Source organism: Hirundo rustica, chromosome 6 (genome assembly GCF_015227805.2).
Source record: "Hirundo rustica isolate bHirRus1 chromosome 6, bHirRus1.pri.v3, whole genome shotgun sequence".
Taxonomy (NCBI): domain Eukaryota; kingdom Metazoa; phylum Chordata; class Aves; order Passeriformes; family Hirundinidae; genus Hirundo; species Hirundo rustica.
Window position 1 is genome coordinate 6,750,627 of NC_053455.1, and position 27,674 is coordinate 6,778,300.

The 27,674-nt window shown below is 45.1% G+C and overlaps 1 protein-coding gene across 4 annotated transcripts; it reads right to left on the reverse strand.

Moving 5' to 3' along the window:
• Window positions 1–8,856: 8,856 nt before the first annotated feature.
• WDR89 (WD repeat domain 89) lies at window positions 8,857–27,530 on the reverse strand. 4 transcript variants are annotated; one of them, XM_040067767.2, is made up of 2 exons: window positions 27,379–27,530; window positions 8,857–10,509 (listed from the first exon to the last, which is right to left on the reverse strand). In XM_040067767.2, exon 2 carries the CDS (start codon window positions 10,486–10,488, stop codon window positions 9,319–9,321), a length of 1,170 nt encoding a protein of 389 aa, XP_039923701.1. In that variant the 5' UTR covers window positions 10,489–10,509; window positions 27,379–27,530; the 3' UTR covers window positions 8,857–9,318. The 4 variants fall into 4 exon arrangements, with proteins under 4 accessions (XP_039923701.1, XP_039923700.1, XP_039923699.1 ...); XM_040067766.2 differs by having other exon boundaries at window positions 27,436–27,523; XM_040067765.1 differs by lacking the exon at window positions 27,379–27,530 and adding an exon at window positions 27,214–27,336.
• Window positions 27,531–27,674: the final 144 nt, after the last annotated feature.

Here is a 27,674-nt window from a genome sequence, read left to right on the forward strand (position 1 = left end):
GCCCAAAATGCCAGCAAGCAAGAGAGCGCTCCTAGAGCACTCAGTAACATTCTTGCAGTTTGGGATTAAAAATATTTCTTTTAAAACAGCATGTTTCCTGTCTCTTCAGTGCTGTCCCAGCGCTTGTGTGGTGAGCCAGGGAGTTGGAATTTTCCTGGTAACTGTCAAGTTCACTTTTGCCTAAAGAACAGAAATTGTTTGAGATGAAGAAGAGCAAGGCAGGGAACAGGAGGTTCTTGGAGATCACAGAATCATTAAGGCTGGAAGAGAGCTCTAAAATCATTGACTGCAACCATCAACCCAGCCCTGCCAAGGCCACCACTAAATGTCCCCAAGTGCCACATCTACACCTTTTAAACCCCTCCAGGGATGGTGACTCCCCTGCTGCCCTGAACAGCCTGTTCCAATGCTTGACAACCTTTTCTGTGAAGGATTTTTTTCTTATGTCCAATCTAAATCTCCCCTGGTCCAGTTTGAGGCCATTTCCTCTCATCCTGTCACTCGTTCCCTGGGAGCAGTGCCTGATCCCCACCTGGCTCCACACTTCTGTCAGGGACTGGTGGAGACTCATGTCTCCCCTGAGCCTCCTTTTCTCCAGGATAAACACCCCCAGCTCCCTCAGCTGCTCCTCACCAGACTGTGCTCCAGACCCTTCCCCAGCTCCGTTCCCTTCTCCAGACTCACTCCAGCCCCTCAGTGTCCTTCTTGCAGTGAGGGGCCAGAACCGGACACAGACCTTGAGCTGTGGCCTCACCAGTGCCCAGCACAGGGGGACAATCCCTGTCCTGGCACAGCCCGGGTGCCACTGGCCTTCTTGGCTACCTGGATTCTGCTGTCTCGAGTGTCAGTTCAGTAACGCTCTCCTTTGCAGCAAGGCAACACCAGATTGCACAGGAAGTTAAAGCATCTTTAAAAAAATAAAATAAAATAAAATAAATATATATATATATATATATATATTTAGGGAAAAGAATGGGAAGACACAAAGACAGCAGCAACTGCTCTTGGCTCTTGCTCCTCTAGGCCAGCCACACGTGCAGGATTTATTCTCCTAGGTCTCCCAGCAGAATGCTCTGCTTTGCCCCCACATGAGCTGTGCAGAGCTCCCTGTGGCCTCTCTCCCCCGAGTTCCTGACCGTGGCACAGGTGGAAACCCAGGATCCACAGGGAGAAGCTGCGCCGTGGCTGAACTCGCCCGGCGGCGTGGAAAAAGCGTTAAGAACTGGAGGGGTTTTGTATTTTGCAAACAAAAGGAAGTTCATTTCCTCTATTAGCTCACCATAGCACTGTGTGCAAAAACATGCCTGGAGCTCTTGAAACACCTTCACTTGTTTCTGCATCTACCAAATTTATTTATAGAGCCATCTGGAAAACACTGGCTCTTCATTTACAAGATGCTACGGAGCTCTTCGGAATTGTTGCATCAACAAAACTCTCTGAAAACACCCCCACCTACAGAAATCGCCAGCCATAATCAAGCCTCAGGAATTTTGTGTGTGTGTGTGTGTGTGTGTTTAAAGAGTACTGACAAGGCAGTTGAAACTGCTGTATCCATGCATAAATAGGTAATTCTCCATGTGCTAATTCTGCCATGCTAGTAAATCTATTAAATGTGTCTAGTAAAAAAATCAGCAAATGGTTGTAATACACACCCCTGTAAGAAACCACAAATACTTTAGCTATGTCTCGTTTAAATGCAGTCCTGGGGCATTCTAACAGCTTAGAAAATAAATGGGAGCAAATCCCTTCCATGAAATAGAATAAACCTGCTGCCTTAGAACGTCTGAAACAAAAGCAAGGTGAAACCTGGGAGACAGGAGTGTCCTGGCTGGCAGGTGGGGACGAGAGGGAAGAGCAGCTCTCGCCCCCTGCACGTGGCCCTGAGCTCGCTGGGAACAACTGAGTTACAGCTCACTCACTGTCTAGGCATCCTGGCAATAAACCACAAGAGAAATGTTAAAATAATAACACTATTAAGAATAAATACGGATTTGGGCTTATTTTAGCCAAAATGTTTTAACAAAGCACCACTATTTATTCCTTGGCATGTGGTCGGATGCCTGTGTGCTCCTATTTCTACATTCCTGAATTGCCTTCATACTTTCTCCTGTTTGCAGCAGTTAGGACTCCATAAATTTAACCCAGCTATAAGAATTAATTCCAACAATGATTTAATCTACCTGTGGCTTAATTACCACACACATCTAGAAAGCTTCACAAGATCTTTATTGCTGCCATGTTGATGGGTTGCTATCTCAAGGCATCCTCCTGACCCATACAGCATTATGTGTCTTCATTTATCAAAACAAGATTGTTTTATAAAGTGCTCATTCCTTTCTAATAAACAATAGGTTGTCCAGTGCTGGCCTTATTCAGCCTTTGGTTTTTGGGGTGTGAAGCACAGCCACCATCCTAACTGATCCAAGGAACATCCCCCTATTTGTCCTGATCCCTCATATATCAGCCCTAAGCTGAGACAGTTCACCCAGATCATGGCTATGGTGAAGCTCTGAGCTGTCCTTCTACAAATAATGCCCAAATTACTGTTAGAAAACACTGCACTCTCCATTCTCTAAATGTCTGAGTGAAAAACTTTCAAAAGAACCTTTGAGATCTCCATGTACCAGTCAGGGTTCCCAACAGAAAAGTGTGTCAACCTCAGTTTCTTCAAGACATACCAGTCTACCTTTCTGCCTTCATTTTTCAGGTATCTGCATTACTAAAATCAAAGACATAAAACACAACCACTATTCTTGGTCTATGGGCATTGCTCTCCAGAAGTCCCAGGACTTAAAAAAAAAGTTAAGGGAGCCACTTCCAGCTGTTTGGCCTGCTATGTGTGTATTCAATTTATTTTAATCTGGACCTGAAGCACCGAGGGCTGGCATACATTGTACTTGCAGGTATTCAATTCCTTTAAAAATCAAGAATTGCTGTATTATAAACATCCAGAAAACTGAACTTTCAGTCTCTAAAACTGCTTCAGTTTTTATCTAACATACTCTCCAAATCAGTAAGGTCAAATATATTCCCTGGGATGCAACAGTCCTTCAGTCTCCTAATGTGTAGTTTGAGTTATTGGACCTTCTTTTTTCCCCACTTTCAGGACACTTCTCCAAATGATAATTTTAAATCAGCACTGAGAGCTCCCCTGAACTCCTCCCAGGATTTTTCACTGCCAGTTTGGGGTTCCTGCAGCCATAGGCTGCTCAAGTATCACCTTTATGGGATTGGAGCTCCACCAAATCTTTAGTCAGAGCATGAGAAAGACTGAAATTGCTATTGAAAATGTAACATATTCCCTTAAAAATATTGGTGCCAAGATGGCAGGAAGAGTATACAGAATAATATTTTCTGACACTCTATTTCCAGAAAAGCAGCTAACTTTCAAAATACAGATTTCAAAGTATCCAAAGGCATGAGGAGGAAGGCTGGAAGAAGCACACGTGCAGAAATCCCAGCAGGACAGGAGGCTGAGGCCAGTAACTGCAGGTATCCCCTCTCCCCTTAGCCAACAAACCTGTGCCAGGTCACAAACTGGTGCAGAAAAAGGAAACAGAAACAGAGAATTTATCAAAGACCCCCAGAATTGGTTGACAGGTTATCAGCAAATAACTCTGATAAGGAACCAGGGAGCTGTATAATCACCCCAACAGCAGCAAGTTCACAGACTGAATTGCTGCCCTTAGCTGTCATCTCCACACCAACTCCTGCCCTCCTGTTTTCCCATGGCAATTGGAATCCCCAAATCCACTGGTTCCTGCAGAGCAGGGAGAGCAAGAGTGGCTCAGCCAGGGGCTCTGCTCACTGCTCCTGGAAGTGCAGAACTCCCAGCCCTGGCGAGTGAACACCTTCTGCCTCTCACACGCTCCACTGCCAAATCACACAGACAATCTCACAGACAAACAGGAACTGGCTTTCATGCTTAAAGGGTGTTTATGTCTTGCATAATTTATTTGAGGTCCTACCCTGCTTACATCAAGCTCAAGAATAAGCTCTTACCTGTATTTCAGAAGAAAGAGGGTCCAGCTCCTTATCAAGGAGCTTCCCTAGAGAGATGCCCTGTGGAAGGGTCAGCTGGAGCCATCCTCCCCTTTTTCTTCCCTCTCTCTGCTTCCCCCCCTCCATTTGGTGTGATGTGGGAGTGCAGAGCCCAGCAGCCCATGCAAGAGAGCTCCCAGAGGGAAGGAACAGGACTCATCCCTTCAGAAAAGCAGGTGCAACTTATCACTACCCCGTCCAACATAGACCAAGAAGCCAAGCAACAGAAGACCATTTTGAATGGGGGAGAGAAACAGCTCCAAATTAACCACAGCAAATACAGACAAGCTTTAGGAGATGGACAAGTGTGTCAGTTCCTTCAGGAGTACAAAAGCTTTGTTAATGAACACTGCAATTAACTGAATCCATACCCAATGACCTCCGGAAAGAAGAAAACCTCTCCTCAGAACACAAATTTTTAAGGAGCGCCAAGAGGATGGGGCTAGGCTCTTTTCAGTGACAGGACAAGGGGCAATGGGCAGAAACTGATGCACAGGAAGTTCCACCTGAACATGAGGAAAAATTTGTTTATTGTGAGGGTGGCAGAGCACTGGAATGGCTGCGCAGAGAGTCCGTGGAGCCTCTTGGAGATATTCAAACCCTGCCTGAACACAATCCTGTGAAGCTGCTCCAGCAGGGAGTTGGACCAGATCCTCTCCAGGGGTCCCTTCCAACCCCAGCCAGTCCAGGATCCTGTAAAACACAAGATGCAGCTCCAGGAGTGTGCAGGGGCCGAGTCAGCACTTGCCATGACAAAATGCATTGCTTCACACAACACTCTGACCTAGAGAGCCACGGCACGGCAGGAGCCAGGAGAAAGCTGTCATTTGGAACAGCACAAAGCTTCATGCCTTGAAAATGTTTCACTGTATCAGCTTCTCTGCTAAGGGATATTTGACTGCAGATGTGCAGTTTGAATGCACAGGACACGTGCCATATACAATCTGACCAAGGAACAGCTTATGGCTGGCAACTGGCTAAATAAATTCCGCCCAGAAATGAATTCACAACATCAGATTGGTCAATTTCCACCTCAACCCCAAAGTGTGGGTAAAATCCTACACTCAAGTGTTATCCACAATTGTTATCCTCAATTGTTATTGAAGTTATCCACAGACTATGGGATGTCATCCTGAACATCTTAACTTGAAAAACAGTGGTGAGTGTGCAAGTATTGCACTTTGATTACAGAGAAAAGAAAAAGAAACAAAGAGTAAATTTCAGGAGGTGCCAAATGCAAGTAAGTTAATTTTCATGTATTTACAGCAGGATAATCTCCCGCTGCTCAGATATATCGTCCAGCAGGTTTACTATAAACTCTGAATAAAGATGGACACTGGTTTTTGCATTTAAGTAGTCTATCTGGATTTCTGCTTTTCATTTACTGGAACAAATCTGATAGTGCTTCCGGAGTTAAAGCTTCCCCTGGGGTTAAACAATTCACACAGTGATGATTTCCCAAAGCTACTTACACATAGCTTCAATTACAAAAGTTTTATAAAGGTCAGATCTGGGCTCCTGCGAGGCCTCTGACACAGTCCCCTACTGCATCCTTCTGAATTGGACAGAGATGGATTTGATGATGGACTGTTGGGTGGATGAGGAATTGTTGGATGGTCACATCCAGAGGGTAATGGTCAACAGCTCAATGTCCACATAGAGGTCAGGGGGTTCCTCAGGGCACCAGCACTGTTTAATTAATGGCACTGACAGTGGGATCGAGTGCAGCCTCAGCAAATCAGCAGATGACACCAAGCCCACTGGTGCTGTGGACACTCCTGAAGGATGAGATGCCACCCAGAGGAACCTGCACAAGCTCAAGAAGGAGGACCACTGGAATCTCATGAGGCTGAACAAGACCAGGTGCTGGTGCTGCACCTGGGTCAGAGCAGCCCTTGGTATCAATACCAGGGGATGAAGGGATCTAGAGCAGCCCTGCCCAGGACTCAGTGCTGCTGCTGGAGAGGCTGGCCAGGAGCTGGCAGTGTGTGCCTGCAGCCCAGAAAGCAAATCCCACCCTCAGTGCATCCACAGCAGAGCTGGCAGCAGGGCAGGCAGGGCGTTCTGCCCCTCTGCCCATCTCTGCCCCTCGGCTGAGAGCCCTCCTGCAGTGCTGCATCCAGCTCTGGGATCCCAGCACAGGAGAGATGGTGCAAAAGAGGCCACAGAAATGCTCAGAGGGCTGGAGCACCTCTGCTGTGAACACAGGCTGAGAGCTGGGGCTGTGCAGCTGGAGAAGAGAAGGCTCTGGACAGACCTTATTGCAGTCCTTCCACACCTGAAGGGGGCCTATGGAAAAGATGGAGACAAACATTTTAGCAGACCCTGCTGGGACGGGACAAGGGGTAAAGGTTTTGAACTGAGAGGGTAGATTCAGACATTTTTTACAATGAACCAAACAATGGTACAGGTTACCCAGAGAGGAGGTGGATGCCCCATCCCTGGAAACATTCAAGGTCAGGTTGGATGGGCTCTGAGCAACTTGGTTGAATGGAACATGTCCCTGCTCCTTGCAGGGGGGTTGGACTAAATGGCTTTAAAGGCCCCTTCCAACGCAAGCCATTCTGTGCTTTCATGATTCAGAGTGTCCTACCAATGCTGAAGCCAACTTGGAGGTGTCAAAATTAACCTAAGAGATAAAATACTGTCGGACAAGATAACCTGATTTTGAGTCTATTGTCATTTATGTGATCACACATGGATTCTGCCTGTGCTCCATGGTCTATGAAATTGTGTCTGCAGCTCACAGAAGCAAGCAGTGCTAATTACTTGTTCACTTGTGGTTTCCATGCTTATTTTATGGGTATTAACCTGAACTTAAGTCAACCCAAAAGAAAAAGAGAAACAACAAAACTGAGCATTTTCAGAGGCAACACAAGCCTCAGTCTCGTGACAGCTGCTGTGCCTTTGCGGAATTTTAAGATACAGACACACATTTTTTCCCTTCCGCTGCTATTTCTGTTATGCACGTAAAAGGGAGAAATCAGCTTCCCAGGGGAAGTCATGGCTTCAGCTGCGACTGATACAGAACAAATCAATATCCACCTAACCCTGAAACAAGGTAACAGGCACAGGTTGCATACTGCAAACTCTCCAGACCCAGAACTCCCACCTCTGCTGCTCTAATTCAGAGGCAGCTGGCAGAGCACGCTGGAATTTCACTCAGCAGACACTTGAAAGCAAGTGGAGGCAACCACAAGCTCCCTCTCTGCATTTCTCTACGTGCTCACAAACCTGTCCTCAAGAAATCAAGCATGAGACAGACCCAACGACTTTACTGCACTGAATGTGTCAAGATACCAGGAAAAGAGTGGATAAACATCTAAAAAGCAAGTTGTACACTGTGCCTGCAATGAAACAGGTCTCAGAATCATCCTTCAGTCCCCCACCCCCAATATGGCACTGAACCAAGTCAGGCCCATGAGGGCTTTACAGTGAATGGAGAGATGGAGGGTCTTGGTGCACTCAGCCACAGAACAGGCAAAGAACAGTGACCTGGGATAATAAATCTTGAGAGGGCACATGATCCAGGTGCATCACAGCCCTGCCACTCACTGCCCACCTCCTCTCAAAATAGCACAATGTAATGTGGAAAGCAACGGATAAGGATGTTGGGGGCAACATGAATTTAACAGAAGTAAGGAAAAAAGTGTAGAGAGCTGTGATTTTCAAATTGAAGCTGCACTTTTAAATAACCAGCAGTAACAAAACCAAGTGAATCATCTTACTTATCACCAACAGGCAAACCCAAACCAACAATGGATTCACAGTTGTGGCTAAAGGGTATTAACAGTCTGTGAAACATCGTGTGGAAACTCGATACTTGTGGTTGAAAAGGATTCAATTCCAGAGATGATTCAGGCATCTTCAGCACAGCTGTAACCCTACACTAGACTATGTTCTGTACCTCAGGAACTGTTCCTAAACTCCAGGATAATCCTCTAGGCCTGATGTTCAGGACTTGTTCTGAAAGAATACCTCTCCACCCTCAAAGGAAAAAAACAAACACCCAACCCCTCTCTTAAATCCTTTGCCAGCTCATCTGTAACAGAGCAATTCTTAAATTCTCTGGTGCTGGTTTCAGTGTAGTGCACATGTGTAACTACAGCCTAAATTCCAACACCATTTGCCTGCAGTGGTCCTGGGAAGGCTGGAGGTGTGTGTGCAGAGCCAGGAGCACAGGTTGGAGCCTGCCAGCAAAGCAGAATAAGCATGAAGTCTCACCCATTTTACAAGTACAGGGCTGGCTTTGCACCACTCAATGGGTATTTGGTGGAATAATAAAACAAAGCTCTCCTGGGGAGATGTCCAAGCATAAACCTCACTGCAGAGAGACATGTTTCTTAAAGGACACAGGCCTCTAAACCTCTAAAAGGTTTAGTTAAAGTCTCCTCATATCACTCTGTTCCTCCACAACTACAGTCTCTGAAGGCAGTGTTCATTTCTGGGTTTCAGCATCCCCACCTGGCATGTGATACCAGTTTCTTTCAAGTCAGGGTTTGGGACTTTAAGCACCACTGGTGTAATTATACCCATCAATTTCTCCAACCCACCCAAGATCTCCCCAGTCTTCCAGGTGCACTTAATAGGAGAGAATGAAGCTGCTTGCAAAATTCTTGGGTATTTTCATGCAGGAAATAAAGCTAGTTTAACAGTTCTCATACAAATTAGCTGCTGTTTGGTTGAATACATTCATATCTGCTATGAAAAAGATGGCTCTATCAGCTGCTTCTTTATGAGCTTGTTCTAAACCAGTGATGTGACAGTGCAAAACTACTTATTTTCTGTTTCACTGAGAAGTAATTCCTTCAGGCATTAAGACTTGACATAAAATCTTTTACTAAATTGAGCAATTTCATTAAGTTTTCTGTGAAGAAAGCAAAATACAGCATGGAATACAAAACCTTTTAAAATGTGCCAGGGAATATCATTGGGAAGGTAACAAACTATGCAAGCCACAGGCCTGTATTACACATTTAAAACATTGTCTGAGACATTAAATAACCACAGAAACAGTTTTATATAATATGATTTCATATCGGTTGTTCAAGAACGCAGGAGCAAACATTTACTCTTTTCTGATTAATATTAGCAACTTAAAAAAAAAAATAAAATAAAAGGCATTCTTCTGATGACTGAAATACATTCCCAGGGGGAATTCAAGCACCACAGCTCTTTCCACAGAAAACCTCCAAGTAAAACACGGCCAAGTATTGCCTACAGAGAGATTAAACACCAGGAAAGCTCTACACAGCAGAGATTCCCACTTTAGGCATTTCACTTCTTCCTGCTTTTGAGGGAGGTGTTGTGAACTCTCACTCTCTTCTGCACGGAAGAAGAGATCTTCAGAGACGCTTTCTTTGTGAGGGACCTCTCCACAGCCCCGGGTTTCCATAGCAACAGCTGAGCATCCTCTCCACCCGTCAGCAGGGACTCGTCCGTGGGGCTCCAGCAGAAGGAGCGGACGGTGGCCGAGTGTCCCCCACACAGGGTCCCCACCAGGCTCAGCCCATCGGTGCTGCAGCTCAGCAGGTGGATGTCTCCCGTGGAGGTTCCCCCAATCAGGAAGAGTTTCCCTGCCTTCTCGTGGTAAAAGCCACCCACCAGGTAATGCAGGCCGTGGCTCTCAGCGCAGACTGACTCTCTGACATCCAGAACGCGCAGCAGGGTTAGCGGCTCTTCCGTGTCCAGCTGGGCCGTGTCCCACCAGCAGAAGCCTTCGTCGTGTGTCACGCAATAGACCTGCTTGTAATCTCCCCCGGACCAGCCCAGAGAACTCACTGACGAATCTGAATTGCAAGTTGCTATCAAAGCGTCGTCTTCGTTATCCTCGTTGATGTCAAACACGTTCACCAAGCCATCGGTGGACCCCGACACCACCAAATTGGGTTGGGTAGGATGAAAACGGATCTTGGTGATGTCATCATTGTGACTTTCAGAATAGACTCCCAGCGGTTCTTTAGCGGCACCAGCACAGTCTGTGAGGCCTCTCGCGTCCCAAAACACCAGAAACGTGTCCTTCTCGACTTTCTCCGTCCCGGCACAAACGATGAGGTCGCTGCAGCTGACGTCGAAGCTGATGAAGACGTTGGAGGGGTAACCACTGAACACCTGCACAGGCTTCTGCGAGGCGGAGCGGACGTCCCAGCACCTCACCGCGCCCTGGCCACAGGCCGAGAACACCACGCTGTCGCGGGCGCGCGCGAAGCGGACCCCGCCGAGCGCCCCGGGCCGGCCGCGGTACTCCCGCAGGAATCGCAGCGTCTCCCCGTCGTACACCCTGAGGGACGCGTCGGAACAGCAAACCGCCACGAAGCGCCCGCTCCCGGGCCGGGCAGGCGCGGAGGTGTCGATGTCCAGCAGGTAGGAGGGCTCCTGGCCGGGCGCACAGCGCCTGGCTATGCGCAGAGCCGCCAGCTGCTCCTCCACCTTCTCCACGGCCGTCATCTCCCCGGCCTTGCCGGGAGCCTGCAGGAAATAAAAGCCACGGAGAGTTTTTAATTGCAACGTTCTTCAGCAGCGGTAGCTTTAAAAACGCCTCGCGAGGAAGCATCTCGTGCAGAAGCGATGCGTGGAGCGAAAATTCAATTATCCCGATGTCCCCCCCCCACCACAACCCCATTCACAGGAACACAGAGCGGGAAAGGGCTCCCTGAGTCAAGGAGTCCAGCCTCTCGTGTCTGTAAGCACCACACCACATAATCCCCTTAACAGATTAAACAGTCTATCTGGGAATCCCGGGGAAGTCACAGAGCTAAATATGCTTCATTATTTTTATAAAGTAACGCGACGTTCTCCACGAGTGGAAGCAAGATGAAGTCACCCCCTGTACCTGAGGAAGAGTAAGTTTGGTTCTAGGAAGCGCAGCCCACAAACGGCTGCATCAGTACAACTGCAGGAGAGCTCTTAAGTGAACTTCTGTGCTGAGGGACGTGCGCAGGGGAGGCAGAGGACAAGACCGAAATGACACAGCAATACAGCCTGCAATGGCCTGGTGAGGTCATTTTACAAGGATTTAGGTGCCCAATGACGCACAGAAACACCTGCCAGCGAATCAGGGACCACCTAAACAGGCTATGTGCCCTGTGGAATTCGCTGCAATTAAGCACCTCAACGTTTTCTGAGCCTCCTGTAACACCACAGAACACTGGCTTTTAGTGCAGCTGATAAAAATCTTCCCTTCAGAGATGATTCCTCTCTGGCACTACTGAACTCTCCTAGAAACCCAAACTATTTCAGCAATGCACACGAATGCAAACTTCACCCAGCAAAACCAAAATTAAACAAAATTCTCTTGGTTCCTCTCACAGATTCACTTCTAAAATATGCCCTAAAAAAAAAGGAAAAACATAGTTTTCCTTTCTATAACACAACAGAAAATTCTATTCTGTAATTGCAATAAAGACTCCATCAATTCAGAGTCAGGAAAAGCACAGCAGCATTTACATTTTAGAGACATTTGCAGTGGTTTCAGCTTTTTAAAGGAAGATCTAGGTATGTTACTACAGTCATCCACTTCTGTCAAAAACAGGTTCAATTAGACCACTATTCTGTGTTTAAAAAGAATCAAAACCAAAACATTGAGGGAATCACAGCAGGTTTTAAGGAGTCAACACCAGTGATTTCTCACTGGTGCTGATATTTCCTTAAGGTCTGGACCAGCAGACAATCCCAGGTACCACATGCATGAAATGACCCTTTAAAAAAAAAAAAAAAAATCCAAAGAGAAATGGAAGAAAAAGGCAGACACAGAATGCAGGAAGATATTCTCATGCCTTCCCAGCTGTTCTATCATCAATTTTTCCGCAAATTCTCCAGGCTGGGTTTTTAGGGGTGGAATGTGCAAGTTTCCGTGTATTACTTGCTTTAGTTGTAATTATTTTAATGGTCCATGAGAGACCAAAAACAAAGGAAAAGTTGCTGGGACAAAGCTGCATTCTGCTTTTTTTTTTTTCTTTCTTCTTGGCGTTGTTTGTGGCTTCTGGGGTTTGCTTTCCCTCCTCTGGTTTGGTGCACACAAATATTCACGACACCACGTGACAAACCAGCGAATTCTTAAAAAACAGCTTAAGCAGGCACACATAAAAACTTAATTCCCAAGTCACAAATAATCTCACTAAGTGATTTGCCTCAGCAATATCCTGACAATGAGGTCCCCAGGTTAATCTTCTACATCAAAGCAACCTTTCAGAGCACATCTACCAGTCATTTTTGCCATAAAATGCAGACATCCTGTGGAAACTCCTTTCCTCTCCGAAGCAAAGAAGTTCAACGTGTTTTCTGGCATTACCCTGTGTACAACCTACCCACAGAACTTGTTCCTTACTTTTCTGGGTATGTCCTCAAATGAAACAGGCTTTTACTAGAACTATTACATAAAGCCAACTGTTCTCAAACGCTGTTTGCTACGCTGCTTAAACACAAAACTGTTAAACATCCATGCAAATTAATAATATAACCTGAAGAAATGAAATATTTTTAACATTATTAATGAGGAAAACTGCTTAATTCAATTTACTGAAGAATTATAATGGAAGCTTCTATTTAAACAGAGTTTCAAACACACATGCTTGACGGTGGAGAAAGGAGTTTTTGTAAACCAGCTCTCCTGCAGTGCTATGGTTACTAAAAAAAATCAGGTTATCTCTGTAAATTTCTTGTAAGAAAAATGTAGTTTTCCAAGCTGACCTGAATTTTAAGCTCAAAATATTCAGACTTTGTCTACTCAAAAGGCCAAGTAAACTCAAACAGACATGTTCCTGACAAATGTCATCCATTTGGAAGGCAAGCTGCAGTTGTTTAAATATTACTGACTATGATAGAGAGTATCTTTCAATAAGCAGCTCCTGCAACACTCATGTCAGAGCTTTTACTGCTGGGGAAGGCGAGGGAACTCTACAAATACCCAGAAGTTGTAAAAAGCCAGAGTCTGCAAAAGGAGGTTCATTCAGTTTTAATAGTATTTTCTGGGAAATAAAATTAGCTCAACCCAACTCGTAAGCTTTTGCCCAGAATGACTTAAGTACAGCTATTCTGAAATACCAGAAAATGCTGCTCATGTTTTCAGACAGAAGAGAAATTTCTACCATCAGGAAGGTGAAAGGCTCAGTTTTCAATTCTGTTTTCACACTGCAACAACTAAGACTTAAATTGTGTTTGGTGGCAGCCAGGTTTTTTGCTAAAAACTCAGTAAAATGTCTGCCTTAGTAAGAAAGTCTTCAGACTATTATGAAATTGTGATTGAAGGTTATATAAACAATTCATGCTCAAACTTCAGGGTGTAGCTGCCAGCCCTTCCTTTTCAGAAGGGGAAGTCACTGTTGTATTTTTGATGGGAAAGTTTAAATGGCAGGAATAGGATCTGTGTTAAATTTATGAGACAAATAGGAAACAATGCTCTTCCAAACACAATAGAAGATAACTAAGCACTGGACTGCAGCCACCTACAAAGCACATGGTCCTCTGCACTGAAGCACTTTTAGTTCCTTAAGCTCAACAACAGAGGTATCTGTTTTCCAAAGAATCCTTTGGCAAAATCAGAGTCTTTGAAATGTTTTGGACACAGCACAAGAGCCAGTTGTGATGATCAGAGAGGAGAACTGCTCATGTTTGCATGACAAACTCTCTGACACAAAGAGTTGTTACGAAGCTTGCTCTTGGACTGCTCCAATCCCAGAAAAAATCACAGAGGGCACTGGCCAAAACCTCTTCTTTCCCCATGGTTCCTCCTCCTTCCTCCTCAGAATGTGGGGTCGTTCATTAAATTCAGGTTTTTCACTTTCTCCAGCAAGGTCACCCACAGTCTGGATCTATAGTGTCAACACTGACAAAATCCAGGTGATGTCAAGGTGCCAGGAAACCCCTGCCACCACTGGGATGACACACCAGGACCTGGCCAGCCACTTGTGCTTGAAACAGAGGTGCAATCCCATCCTTAGGCATCACCATTCCTTATGTGGAACAGCTGAATCTTTCAGTTGTGTCCCCACCTGCACACCCTGAGCCAGGAAAAAAACCACCTTTTATAAATTAAACCTGAAATTTCTGTTTTTATATCTAGACTTCTGGAACTACACTCAGGTGATCTGTTCTGTGAATTAAGTATGCAGTTACAGGCAACCCCTGCACATCTCCTGGAAACCACAACTACCAGAAATAATAACCTTCTGGAAGGACACTCAAAACTCATTACATCTTGGGAACTCAGAATAAATACCGTCCTCTGAAATAACCGAAAATATTTTGACCTCCAGGGCATCCTACAAGGCTCCTTTAAAAAAGAAATAAACTCCATGTTTAGAATAGAAGGCACGAAGTGGAAGTGATGCCAAAGAGGCAGGACAGGATTTTCAGATGCCTTTGTTAATGTGTTTTGCACTGGTGGAGTGTGGAAACAACCACACAGCAAGACTAGAAGCAAACAGTTGTGCCAAAAGCAGCACTTTCCAACGGTGGGGAAATGAAAAGTAAGTACCTATCTGCACAAATTAAACACTTAACATTGTCCCAACACATACTGCTGTGCTGTTTGTGCAGTATTCTAAAGGTTGCAGCTTCAGTTCAAGACAACAGGCTCATCAGCCCTCTTCAATCCACAGCGTTTTTCAAAAGATAAACCAGCAAATCATAAGTTATTTCCCTTTTCCTTTGAGTGGTGTACAGAAGATGCTGCCAAGTCGCATAGCTCTCCCTTCCAAAAGGGAATGTTAGCTTAAAAATATCGAGAAATACAAATTTTCCTTTGAAAAATACCGGGAAATATGTGGAAAAATGGCACATTCTCAAAGACTTAATCACTAACCTAAGAGTAACTTATGAGTAGGAGGGTAGAAACACGTAATAAAAATGAAAAAGACCTGTAGTTCTGGCAATCTTCTTCTGCAGAGGTCAAATACCAAAAATAGCAAGGGATCTGAACAGCAGCAGATGAAATCTTGCACCGTTCTTTCCTACTATAAACAATGCAAACAGACCCTCCCTTTATTTTCACAATTATTAAAAGTTCCAGAGCGAGCTGAGAACAAACCCGGAGCTCTGGCCAGCAGGAAGCAGCTCGGGCATGCACAGGACATGTGGGTTGCATCTGGGAGCAGCTGCCAATGCAGGGAGAACACATCAGTGCTGCATCTCCCAATGCAGGGAGAACACATCAGTGCTGCATTTCCCAGTGCAGGGAGAACACATCAGTGCTGCATCTCCCAGTGCAGGGAGAACACATCAGTGCTGCATCTCCCAGTGCAGGGAGAACACATCAGTGCTGCATCTCCCAATGCAGGGAGAACACATCAGTGCTGCATCTCCCAGAGCAGGGAGAACACATCAGTGCTGCACTTCTCCAAAGCAGGGAGAACACATCAGTGCTGCATCTCCCAATGCAGGGAGAACACATCAGTGCTGCACTTCCTAGTGCAGGGAGAACACATCAGTGCTGCACTTCCCAATGCAGGGAGAACACATCAGTGCTGCACTTCTCCAGTGCAGGGAGAACACATCAGTGCTGCACTTCTCCAGTGCAGGGAGAACACATCAGTGCTGCACTTCCTAGTGCAGGGAGAACACATCAGTGCTGCACTTCTCCAAAGCAGGGAGAACACATCAGTGCTGCACTTCCTAGTGCAGGGAGAACACTTCAGTGCTGCACTTCTCCAGTGCAGGGAGAACACATCAGTGCTGCACTTCCTAGTGCAGGGAGAACACATCAGTGCTGCACTTCTCCAATGCATGGAGAACACATCAGTGCTGCACTTCTCCAGTGCAGGGAGAACACATCAGTGCTGCACTTCCTAGTGCAGGGAGAACACATCAGTGCTGCACTTCTCCAAAGCAGGGAGAACACATCAGTGCTGCACTTCCTAGTGCAGGGAGAACACATCAGTGCTGCACTTCTCCAGTGCAGGGAGAACACATCAGTGCTGCACTTCCTAGTGCAGGGAGAACACATCAGTGCTGCACTTCTCCAATGCATGGAGAACACATCAGTGCTGCATCTCCCAATGCAGGGAGAACACATCAGTGCTGCACTTCTCCAGTGCAGGGAGAACACATCAGTGCTGCATTTCCCAATGCAGGGAGAACACATCAGTGCTGCATTTCCCAATGCAGGGAGAACACATCAGTGCTGCACTTCTCCAGTGCAGGGAGAACACATCAGTGCTGCACTTCTCCAATGCAGGGAGAACACATCAGTGCTGCATTTCCCAATGCAGGGAGAACACATCAGTGCTGCACTTCTCCAGTGCAGGGAGAACACATCAGTGCTGCACTTCCCCAATGCAGGGAGAACACATCAGTGCTGCATCTCCCAATGCAGGGAGAACACATCAGTGCTGCATTTCCCAATGCAGGGAGAACACATCAGTGCTGCACTTCTCCAGTGCAGGGAGAACACATCAGTGCTGCACTTCTCCAGTGCAGGGAGAACACATCAGTGCTGCACTTCTCCAATGCAGGGAGAACACATCAGTGCTGCATCTCCCAATGCAGGGAGAACACACCAGTGCTGCACTTCCTAGTGCAGGGAGAACACATCAGTGCTGCACTTCCTAGTGCAGGAAGAACACATCAGTGCTGCACTTCTCCAATGCAGGGAGAACACATCAGTGCTGCATTTCCCCATGCAGGGAGAACACATCAGTGCTGCACTTCCCTAGTGCAGGGAGAACACATCAGTGCTGCATCTCCCAATGCAGGGAGAACACATCAGTGCTGCACTTCTCCAATGCATGGAGAACACATCAGTGCTGCATCTCCCAATGCAGGGGAGAACACATCAGTTCTGCATTTCCCAGTGCAGGGAGAACACATCAGTGCTGCACTTCCTAGTGCAGAAGCCAGCAGAGAAACCCATTGCTGGGTTTGTTATTTCACAATAACAAGCAGAGGGAGAAGGGGTTTTTCCAGCATTCCCTCAAAGCCTGCTGAAGGCAGAGAGCATTTAGTCATCAGGCAGGAAGGGAATAAAATGCAAGAGAGGCTACGCTGAAGTGCAGAGACAAGATGTAACTGCCAAGAGAATTATTTCATCCTCTCCAATCAGCTACATTTCGCTTCCAAATGTAAGGCACAGTCAGAAAGAAGCTCCATGTAATTCTTCATTTGCAGTACAGAGAATATTGTACCAGTAGAATAGAAAGGAGGAAAAAGATAAAACACAAAGTCTACGGGAAGGTCAAAAAAATTAGGTTCACCAAGCTACTTGCCTTTCATGAAATCAATTCCTGCCCTCCCACCAGGACTGAGCTTTGGGGTACAATCCTGTTTAGCAACGGAGAGAGGAGCTGTAGGTGGGAGAGAGAACCAAGGAAATGGCCTTAAACAGTATTGGTTGGAGGGGAAAAAAAAGTCAGAGGTGGGAGAGAATAAAGGGAAAAAGGCCCAGGTGCTCAGTGCTTTGGGATTCAACGATTTAAAAAAAAAAAAAAAAGTAAACTACAACTGTTCTGAACTCATCTTCTGGTGGCATAAACAATTGTTCACATCAATACAGAAACAAAAAACTTCTTTTGAATATTATACTGGACATCCATAGAGAGAGAGAATGCAAAAACAACTTTTTGTTGGATCAAGCATAGTTTTAAATGCATAGATCACAAAAAGCATATAGTGACTATTTTCATCAAAAGAAGACTTTCAAAAGACCTATCCTGACTTTGCATCCAACACTGGAAAATATGGTGGAGATCTAGAGAGATCTAGAACATTAGGCATGCCTTCAGGTCCAAAGTGCAATGAATTAACATTCAAACTTGAGTAACTGAAAGCCTATTGACAGAAAGTCATGAACCAAAGAAATGTAAAGAACTGCAAAAGATCACATGACCAGTTGAAAAAGTGTAGGATAATCCAATGTACAATTAAAAATCCCAAATAAACTAGAAAGCACTATACAAAACTACAAAAATGCCAAATTACAAATTCTGGCTTCAAAATTAAGGCAAATTTATTAAAATATGATGTTCAAATGGCTAGCCTACCTTCCCTAGAACAATTTCAAAGACCCTGACATAAACATGGGAAACACAGTTTCTAAATGCTCAAAGAAACTGTGTAAAATTGTAATTAGAACACATTTGAGAATAGAACTTTCTCAGTCTTCTCTTTTCATCCAATTCCATGCTACTGAGAGAGGAGCCACAAAGGAATTTGTCCCCAAAATACCACTTTGCCATGAGGAGCTGGACCCAAGAACTTCCCTTCGAGGGGAGCTTTCCTTGTAGTGACCTCAGCAGGCAGAGGATGCATCCAGGTGTGGGTGAGGTGGTCATCCAATAAAGGAGTAATAAGAGGATAAGAGATGCTCTATTTTACTCTAGTGGCTATTCTCAGATCAAGCTGGCAGGAGCTGCAGCAGAAGCAATCCTATTTTATAAAGACAGGTCTGAAAGAGTCCCAGGCAAAGGGTAAATTATAGACAGAGATACTGCAATTGGGCTATTTGTATTCTCAATTCTGTGTATTATGTTTTCTTGGTTTTTTTCTGGCAAAAAACCTGTATTTAAAAACACTCTGAAAGCTCATCTATGCCTAAATTGCACTCTCAGAAGCCTCTGAACAGGTAAACAACAAATGCTGCATCCTCAGGTGGATTCTAGAGAACAGGAAAACTGTCCTAGTGCTGAGCCCTGGCTTTTGCACTGAGCAAGGCTCTGACATGGGGGTCAAAGATAAGGTTTGTGCCTGTTTCCAATAATGGAACCACAGCTATCCTGCCAGTCTGCTGCAAACCTTGAACACAATCCAAGTCTCAGCCTTCTGCACTTGTGCTTATCTCATCAGACCACAGCCACCACAGAAAAGTCATTTCCTTTCTCCTGTGAGCACCTCCCACCGAACGCATCATGCTGAGATGACTTCTTGTAACCACAAACACAGGAAAGAAGATCCAGGACTAATCAGGCTCTCAAATAACAGCCAGCCAACAGCTGCTGGAAATCAAACACGGAGGGTACAATGGTCACCTGCATGTAGCATTAAGTTTTGATCCATTCACATTTCAACACAGCAGCCAGGAGCAGCTCAGAGGAGGCTCCTGCTCACTAACAGCATTTTCCTTGGTGAAGAGGTCCAACAGCTTTGCTGTCTGACTTGGCACTAGGACTATGCATTGAGATGGTCATCTCAAATAAGACAGAAATAAAGTATTTATCTAAGTGGATTTGAACAACAGGCTGGCCTACAAACACCTCCTAATCCTGACTGTGGCAGAACAGCTCCCTGAGCAATTCCCAGCAAGGGCCAACATTCACTATTCACTCCTCACTTTCCCAATCAGTGAAACAAGGACAGTATTTGGCCAGCTCACAATCCTTGTGCACACAAACATTAGTAAGTACAGTTAGCAGCACATTTTCACAGAAAAAGCCTTGTTCTTGTAGTCTACACTACAAAATGCAATGCAAAAGTCACTGTGACACCGTGGTGCAACTGCAAATTCCACAATCTAAAAGTGCTCTGATGCTGTTTCAAGTTTGGGATTACAAGAAAGGACTCTTGGAGTGATGATTTTCAGGGCCATTTTAAGCTGAACAGGCAACACCATGTGAACAGGCAACACCAATGATCCACTCTACAGAGAAAGGTGAAAGGAAAAAATTACTTACACAGCTGCATGAATAATTTATTGACTCTGAAACAACACCATTTATTTCCTTCAATTTAGAGACTGCCACTTACTACCAACATCCTCATATACAACAAAACTGGAAATAAGTAAGAATTCTTCCCAAAGATGAATAAAATTTGCTGAAATTCTTCCAAAGAATTTATTTCTACACCACAGGAAGCCCGGTTCAGCCTGAATTTTGCAGCAATCATAATAAAAGAATGTAAAGAAACTTTGCTGTAATTGGAATAAGAACTTCTATTACCGCACACTGGTGCCAAAACACCTACAATGACATAAAGTAAATGTTTTATTTACTGGAATATTTCAGAAATTCTTTCACAACAGTAATTTACCTTAAGTACACTTCATTATCTCAGCTCACTCTTCAAAACACAAAACTATTACGTTCCCAAGGCTCTTTTCTTAACAACCCAAACTTAAATCAGTTGCTGGTGAACAGGTAAGAAGATAATTCCCTACATGTGCAGATGTTGGGGAATACAAGACAAAGAACATTTGTGTGCTTGGTGATTTTTAGCCCCACTCTAACACCACTGCCCAAGCAATTCTCTGCAGTTCCAGATGTATGGCACAGGCACAAACATCTGCCAAGCTTAAGCAGGGAAAATGACTTCTCCTCATTTTCCTCATCTGCTTCCCCAGAACTTGCAGATCACTAAGGTGTCTTCGCCAGTCACATCCCACAACATCCATTCTTTTTATATTTAGCTACTCCAGAACATCCCCACGTCAAGGTAATTTGTCAGACCCTCTCCAGTTTCAAAGCAACAAGAGAAACTTGAGATCCCTGTGTGCCCGTGACAGTTCACAGACTATCATTTTCCAAAACATGCTCTTTGTGCACAGTCTGACAGCTGGAGGCTCTGCTGAATCTTTATCATGCCCTAAGCTCAATTTTCAATGCTTTGTAGCAGACAAAAGGAAAAGATGTCATCTAAGTGGCAAGAGGAGGATGGAAGAGGCTGAAATAAAGCGTTTCAGAGCTATGTTGCCTTTATCCTGATCAGGAGAATTTACTTTTGAGTCTCCACAAAAGATGCTAAGGCATCAAGGATGTGGACATTGAACCCATGCAAGGCACTCTCTTCAGCTCTTTGTTTTCAGCTCTTTGTTTTTAGACAGAGCTTACTCTTGAACCATACATGGAACTCCAGCAGCAGCTTCACCAATGCCATAAAAGATAAAAACAACCCAGCTTTTCATTTTCATGACACCCAAATGCATAGTGATTTTCCATACTCCACTGGAAGTTCACACTCAACTGCTTTTTTCACTCTTTAAGTGATTTAGGACTCAGTCACAAGAAATAAAATCATGAAAGGGAACGATAAAGGAGAAAGTGCACAGGTATTGATACTCCAGAGTTCCTGATCAAGAGGTCTCTGATATGCAGCAACACAGACAACCCCTGCTGGCAAAACCAGAACTCCACGTTTTTGTTAAGACCCACAAACCCCAAAGGCCTGGGTGAGGAACTTAGTCTTCTAAGATCCACAAACACCTTTCCAACGTCTTCAGCAGCCTGTTGTGCCAAAATAAGACAGGGATAAAAAGCAAAGTCAAGAGCTTTTTGCATTTTAATAACCCTGCTCTCAAGCCATGTTTGTTCTCCATGCTTAAGTAAACCCATATTCCACAGGGTCATAGCAGGCTCCCAGCAGTGCCCTTTGCTGAGGCCAATGTCTTGAAAACTAAGCTGTAATCAAGTGCAGAGAAGGAAGGGTGAGATGATGCAGGTACTGGACTGTTTATATCACAAGAAGTAGCTGGATGCTGTGCCTTGTGTAGCTTGGCAAAGACAGAGATTGAGCAGGGATACGATTACTATCTACAAATACATCAAAGCAATAAATGCTGGGGAGGGAGGGGAGCTACTCCAGAACAATACTGGCACAAGAGTTTAAGAGTATAAACTGACCATAAATAAAATATGGAGCAGAAATCATAAAGTTTATCTTAAAAAAATACTTCCCAGTTATAACAGTGGGGATAAAAACTTTAACTTGTCTTCATCTGCTTTTATAACCCCGCCAGCCTGGCACCCACCACTGTCCTTGCACAGCAAAGAACCCAAATAGGAAGGCAGACTGAGAAACAAGCAGCTCTGAGATAAGCTGGCTCATCATTCCTTTCTGGAAGATACCACGCTGCCAGGCAGACAACAGCAAGACACAATATTTGCTCAGCCCATGGTTTGAAAACCAGCTTTAAGACCTCAGTAAGAGGGCGTGTATGTGCACAGAGAGCACGCAGCTTCCAGCTCAAGGAGGCCTCCTCTCCACGCTGCTGGAGCTGGGGACAGCAGCCGAAGGAGCCGAGGGTGCTCCTCCACACAGCCACAGCTGACACCAAGGATTCGGGGTGGAAACCCCCAAAGTTCGGGACCCTCCACGCTCCTGGAGCTGGGGACAGCAGCCGAAGGTGCTCCTCCACACAGCCACAGCTGACACCAAGGATTCGGGGTGGAAACCCCGAGAGTTCGGGACGCTCCATGCTCCTGGAGCTGGGGGACGGCAGCCGAAGGAGCCGAGGGTGCTCCTCCACACAGCCACAGCTGACACCAAGGATTCGGGGTGGAAACCCCGAGAGTTCGGGACGCTCCATGCTCCTGGAGCTGGGGACGGCAGCCGAAGGAGCCGAGGGTGCTCCTCCACACAGCCACAGCTGACACCAAGGATTCGGGGTGGAAACCCCGAGAGTTCGGGACGCTCCATGCTCCTGGAGCTGGGGACGGCAGCCGAAGGAGCCGAGGGTGCTCCTCCACACAGCCACAGCTGACACCAAGGATTCGGGGTGGAAACCCCGAGAGTACGGGACGCTCCATGCTCCTGGAGCTGGGGACAGCAGCCGAAGGAGCCGAGGGTGCTCCTCCACACAGCCACAGCTGACACCAAGGATTCGGGGCGGAAACCCCCAGAGCTAGGGACACGCTGCCCGGGGCTGTCATTCCGCTCTCGGCCACCGGGTGTCGCCAGTGACCGCCCCAGAGCAGCGCAGCGCAGCGCGCGAGCCGCGATTTGCCCGATCCACTGATAATTAACACCAGCGTTAATAAAGCACACGGATTTTTTTCTTCTTCTTCTTCCTTTTAAAAGCCTCCGTTCCTCAAATCGGACCGTTCATCAAAAATCAAAGCCTTTGTGTAGAACTGCCTAGCACGAAAAACGGAAGGAAAAAAAAACCCCAACCAAATTCAACTATGACGCTACTTTTCTTTCTGAACCATCAGAGGTTAAAAATATACAGGTTCTTTACTAAAGTCTCACTTGGTGACTTTAATCCACAGATTTTGATCATTCAGACTTCATAATAATGCGGGATGCAGTTTGTATGTCCCTGCTAGGCACACATGAACACACAGGGAATGAGTGACTGGTGTGCATTTGTATTTCTCTTTTAGCATCCAGCTCCAGAGACAGCCATCACTCCCATCCCTTGGGAACAGGGATGGAGAAACCAAACCCAGCAACTACAAACCCTCCCTCTCTCAATCCCTTACACTCACGTCTATCTCCCACAAACATTCCTCTAGCAGGAGTGTTCCATGCACTGCAAGGTAATCGCTGCCCAAGACATCAAACCACTAGAATTAAACTTTTCTTTAAATCTGTTTTTCCCCCTTTCAAAACTGACTCGTGTATTTCCTTAGATATCCTGACAGACATTGAATAAATTAAAATCAAATCCTCTTACCTCGAAAAACTCCCTCATAAACTGCATAAAAACTCAAGTAAGTTAGAATTGCTAGTAAGAACTGCATACTTCTAAACAAGAAAGTTTGTTTTCACAGCTGCTTATCCCTTTTGATTGCACAAAGGAGTAATAACACTTAATTCCAGCTCTCACACTCATTGCCACAGCAACAAAGATACACAAATTATTTTTATGAAAATATCCTCACATTGAAAAGTGAACAACATCTGAAGCTTTCTATTTCAGGTACTGCCAGCATACAACTCCACTTTGCCAATTTTAATTAAATGCTGGGCTGTGGTTTCACCAATTTCACTGCAACACCAATTGTACAGCACTTTTGTATCTTATTTTTAATGAGAAGCTGAGCAGTGGTTTTGCCTTGAGATAACAGGAAATAAGAAAGATCTCAGTAGTTATGGTGAGCTGCAGAGAGAAGTGCAAGAGAAAACTTGTTAACCACTCAAAAATTAAAAAAAAAAATTGGTTTCTGCTGAAAAAAAAGCAATTGCAAGAAAGTTATAAGCAACACAGCAAAACAATCAATTCACTTTAAAACTAATTTTGGATTTGCATAATTTAATTTAAATCAGCAAAGGAACTAAGAGTGTTTTAATGCATCCGCATTTTCACAGGTAAGATTCAGCTGTCATATTAAACAAAGAACCCTTTCATTTTAATGTTTTTATTAGGTTTTCATTTATCTGGAAAACTACAGAATTAAAAAAAAAAAAAATAGCAAGTGCCCTTTCAAGGCCACAGGGCATTCTTATATAAAATAAGTCTCAAAGAGGAAAACAATAGGAACTAATAAGTTTTGAAATACTTACACTCCACTATCTGTTCCAAATTTAGTCTCAAACTAAACATTAAGGTCAACTCAAAACATTTTCAGCAATACATACAGTGCGATAAAAAATAATACTAAACCCTGGTTGTAGTAACAACCTGAAGGAAGTTCTTTCAGATTGATGTGAAAAAGGAGTGATAAATTAATGTAAAGTCTGTAAAGGGTATAAACAACAGTACAAATGGTTTATGTTGCAAAGGAGATCAGATTAGATAATGTAATAGCCCTTCTGGGCTTTAACACCTGACATAAATAGAACCAAAATTTATCAGACTGAAGAGTTTATAGCATTATATGAACTTGTTAAAATGGACAGCTGCAATTATTTGCTCCCTGCCAATACTTCTCCATTATTTTGACTGTTTAAAAGACTCATCCAGTAGAACCTTGAAACAGGACAAAAACCACATCCTATGCTGGGACCTTCAGAACAGCCTAGCAGAATTACCCAGTGTTTGTGCTGCAATTTAAATGTGATTTTTACAGTCCTGTACACTGGCTTAGCTTCTTCTTTCCCACCCCCACTTCCTGCTTTGTTCTCACTGAAATATTTTGTTAAAACTTACATCGAAGTATCAGCTAAGACAAAAAAAAAAATCATACAAACAATTCAACCAAGGCAATATTTCGGCATCAGACATCCTTCACTCCCAGTCTAAAGCTTTACTTACCAAAGCACCCATCTCTAGCCCATTTCCCAGTCCCTCCACCATTCACTTAAGAAGCTAAAAAAGCACTAAAAAGTGCAGAAGTTACCTCCACATATATTTCACTAACCAACCCCAAATTAAATGCAGGAGGAAATAAGAGAGGAAAATGCAGCAGCAAGAATTTATGTATCACCTCTGCTAAAGGAAAGGGGAGAGTTGCAGGCACGTGAGAAAGGGAAGAGCACCAGTGGGTGCTGAGATAGGCTGAAGGTCCCTGAGGAGGGCAAAGGTGTGTTTGAGGTTTTGGGCAATATGCTCTTCTTCTGCCTTTCCTATGTCCTCCGTTGCCCATCTTGCACCTGCACTGCTCTCAAGAGCAAAAGCACACTCCAAAACCTTGAGAATCACAATTCTCAACACTTCTTCTCAATGTCTGCTCTGAAAGCCACTAATGGGTTTGTCCTCACACAGGAGAAGCTGAGCCACACAAAACCCATCTTTTCACTCACCAAATAAACACAAGTGCTAGATTGTCTGCAGAGGCAGCTTGGCATCAACACAACTGAGCAGCATGGTAGTGCTGAGTGCCTTCTGTTTTGCCCCTTTTTCTTTTTTTCCCACAGAAAAGCCTGGAAATACCATCATTTTTATACTTCCAGTAAAAAGCACAACAAAGCTGGGAAATGCTGCCAGCAGGTAAAAACCATCTGGTCTCTCAGGAGACCTCCCACGCAGTCAGGTACAGCCCAGACCCCAGGGCTGCCCTGCAAAAATGGTGCAGGGAAAGAAAAAAAAAAAAAACATTTAAAAAAAATCATCTTGAAAGACTGAGAAAACTGGGATTGTTCAGCCTCGAAGAGAGAAAGCTTTTGGGATGACATAATTACTGTACCTGAAGGGAGCCTGCAAGAAAAATGGAAAGAGACTATTTATCAGGGCCTGGAGTGACAGGAAAAGGGGAAATGGACTCCAACTGACAGAGGGCAGGAAGAAATTCTTTATTGGGAAGGTGCTGAGGTCCTGGCACAGGTTGCTCAGAGAAGCTGTGGGTGCCCCATCCCTGGAAATGCTCAAGGCCAGGCTGGATGGGGCTGGCAGGGTGGAAGGTGTCCCTGCCCATGGCAGGGGGTTGGAACGAGATTTTAAGTTCCCTTTCAAGCCAAACCATTCAATGAATCTACGCTCTTTTTTAAAAAAAATTCAAAACCATCATCAATCATCCCATGCACAGAATAACTCTTTCGTAGAAAAAAAAATAATATATTTATTTCCAAAAGATCTGAGACTGTAGAAGAAACAGGCAGGCCCCAGGTCACGTCAATGTATAAAGAGGCTGCCCAAGAATTCTGGGCTCACCCTTCCCTACAGGGCTGTTCCTTGACCCCATAAAAAGATATTTGCAGGAAAACACACACAGTTGTGCCAACATGGATCCTTTAAACAAGCACCATGTAAAATCAGCACCTAGAAACCACGGGGTTCACATGAACATAAACCTGCTCAGTTACTCTGCTGACAGGGACAGTTGTCTTCAAGAGCTGCTCTGAACATACACTGCACTAAATCTGATTAATCTCTCTAACAGGAAACCCACTGAAAATATTGAGAAATAAAAGGCATCAACATAACTTAGTTCTGAGAACAAAGTTTTTACAGATGTAAAAACCAGCATACCAAGAAAAGAGCTTGTGTTTCTGCATTCTTTCAAATATGTACACATGTCTAGGAAAAATTAATTTAGAATTATAGGATTATGGCTCAATATGAGCCAGTAACATAACACAACACAGAATTGACAATTCCATTCCCTGTGTCTTATAAGAAAAGTTAATTCTGCAACACAGCATACTTTGAGCTATCTGTTGATTATATAAAATATAAATTAAGGGTATGTGTATCACAGCTTTGAGAGCAGTTTCTCTTACTACTTTTTTATTCAGAACCATAGAAAAGTTTCTTTTCTGCTCTTTTTTCTTCTCTTTGGAGTAAAACTACCAAACAAAAAAACCCCCAAACTGCAACTTTAATTTCTTCTTCTGACCTCTTCCAGACTTGTTTGGGTATGGGGTTTTTTTATTGTTTTAGACTATTACTATCATTAATAAAGATTCCCATCTGCTCCAAACCTGGGTGAGGTCAGCTGATGCTCACCAACATAACTTCCTAATTCATATATTGTATTGAATCACAGAATCATGAAGGCTGAAAAAAACATTTATGACCGAGTCCAGACATTAACCAAGCGCGGCCAAGGCCACCACTAAACCGTGTCCCTGCGCACCGCATCCATATAATTTTGAACACTTCCAAAGGATGGAGATTCCATCACTGCCCGGGGCATCCTGTTCCCTTACCCGGATCGTTATCCCTGTTCCCTGCCGGTGTTCCTCACCCGGATCCTTGTCCCGGGTCCCGGTCCCTGTCGGTGTTCCCTACCCCGGATCCGGGTCCCGGGTCCCTGTCCCTGCCAGTGCTCCTCACTCGGATCGTTATCCCTGTACCCCGCCGGTGTTCCTCACCCGGATCCTTGTCCCGGGTCCCGGGTCCCGGTCCCTGTCCCTGCCGGTGTTCCTCACCCGGATCTCTATCCCGGATCCCGGATCTCTATCCCGGATCCCGGATCCCGGATCCGGGTCCCGGTCCCGGTCCCGGTCCCTCAGAGCCGCCCCGGCCGCCGCCGCGTGCGCGCCGCACTGCCCCTGCAAGCCCCGCCCCCGCCGCCCCATTGGCTGCAGCTGCCGCCACCTTCCGGCCATGGAGGCGGGGAAGGAAGCGACGCACGGGAAGGGGATTGGTGCAAAGGCGGAGGAGGCGT

Coding starts and splice junctions, on each gene's coding strand:
- WDR89 (XM_040067767.2), bottom strand. CDS start 10,488: ATGACGGCCGTGGAGAAGGTGGAGGAGCAGCTGGCGGCTCTGCGCATA.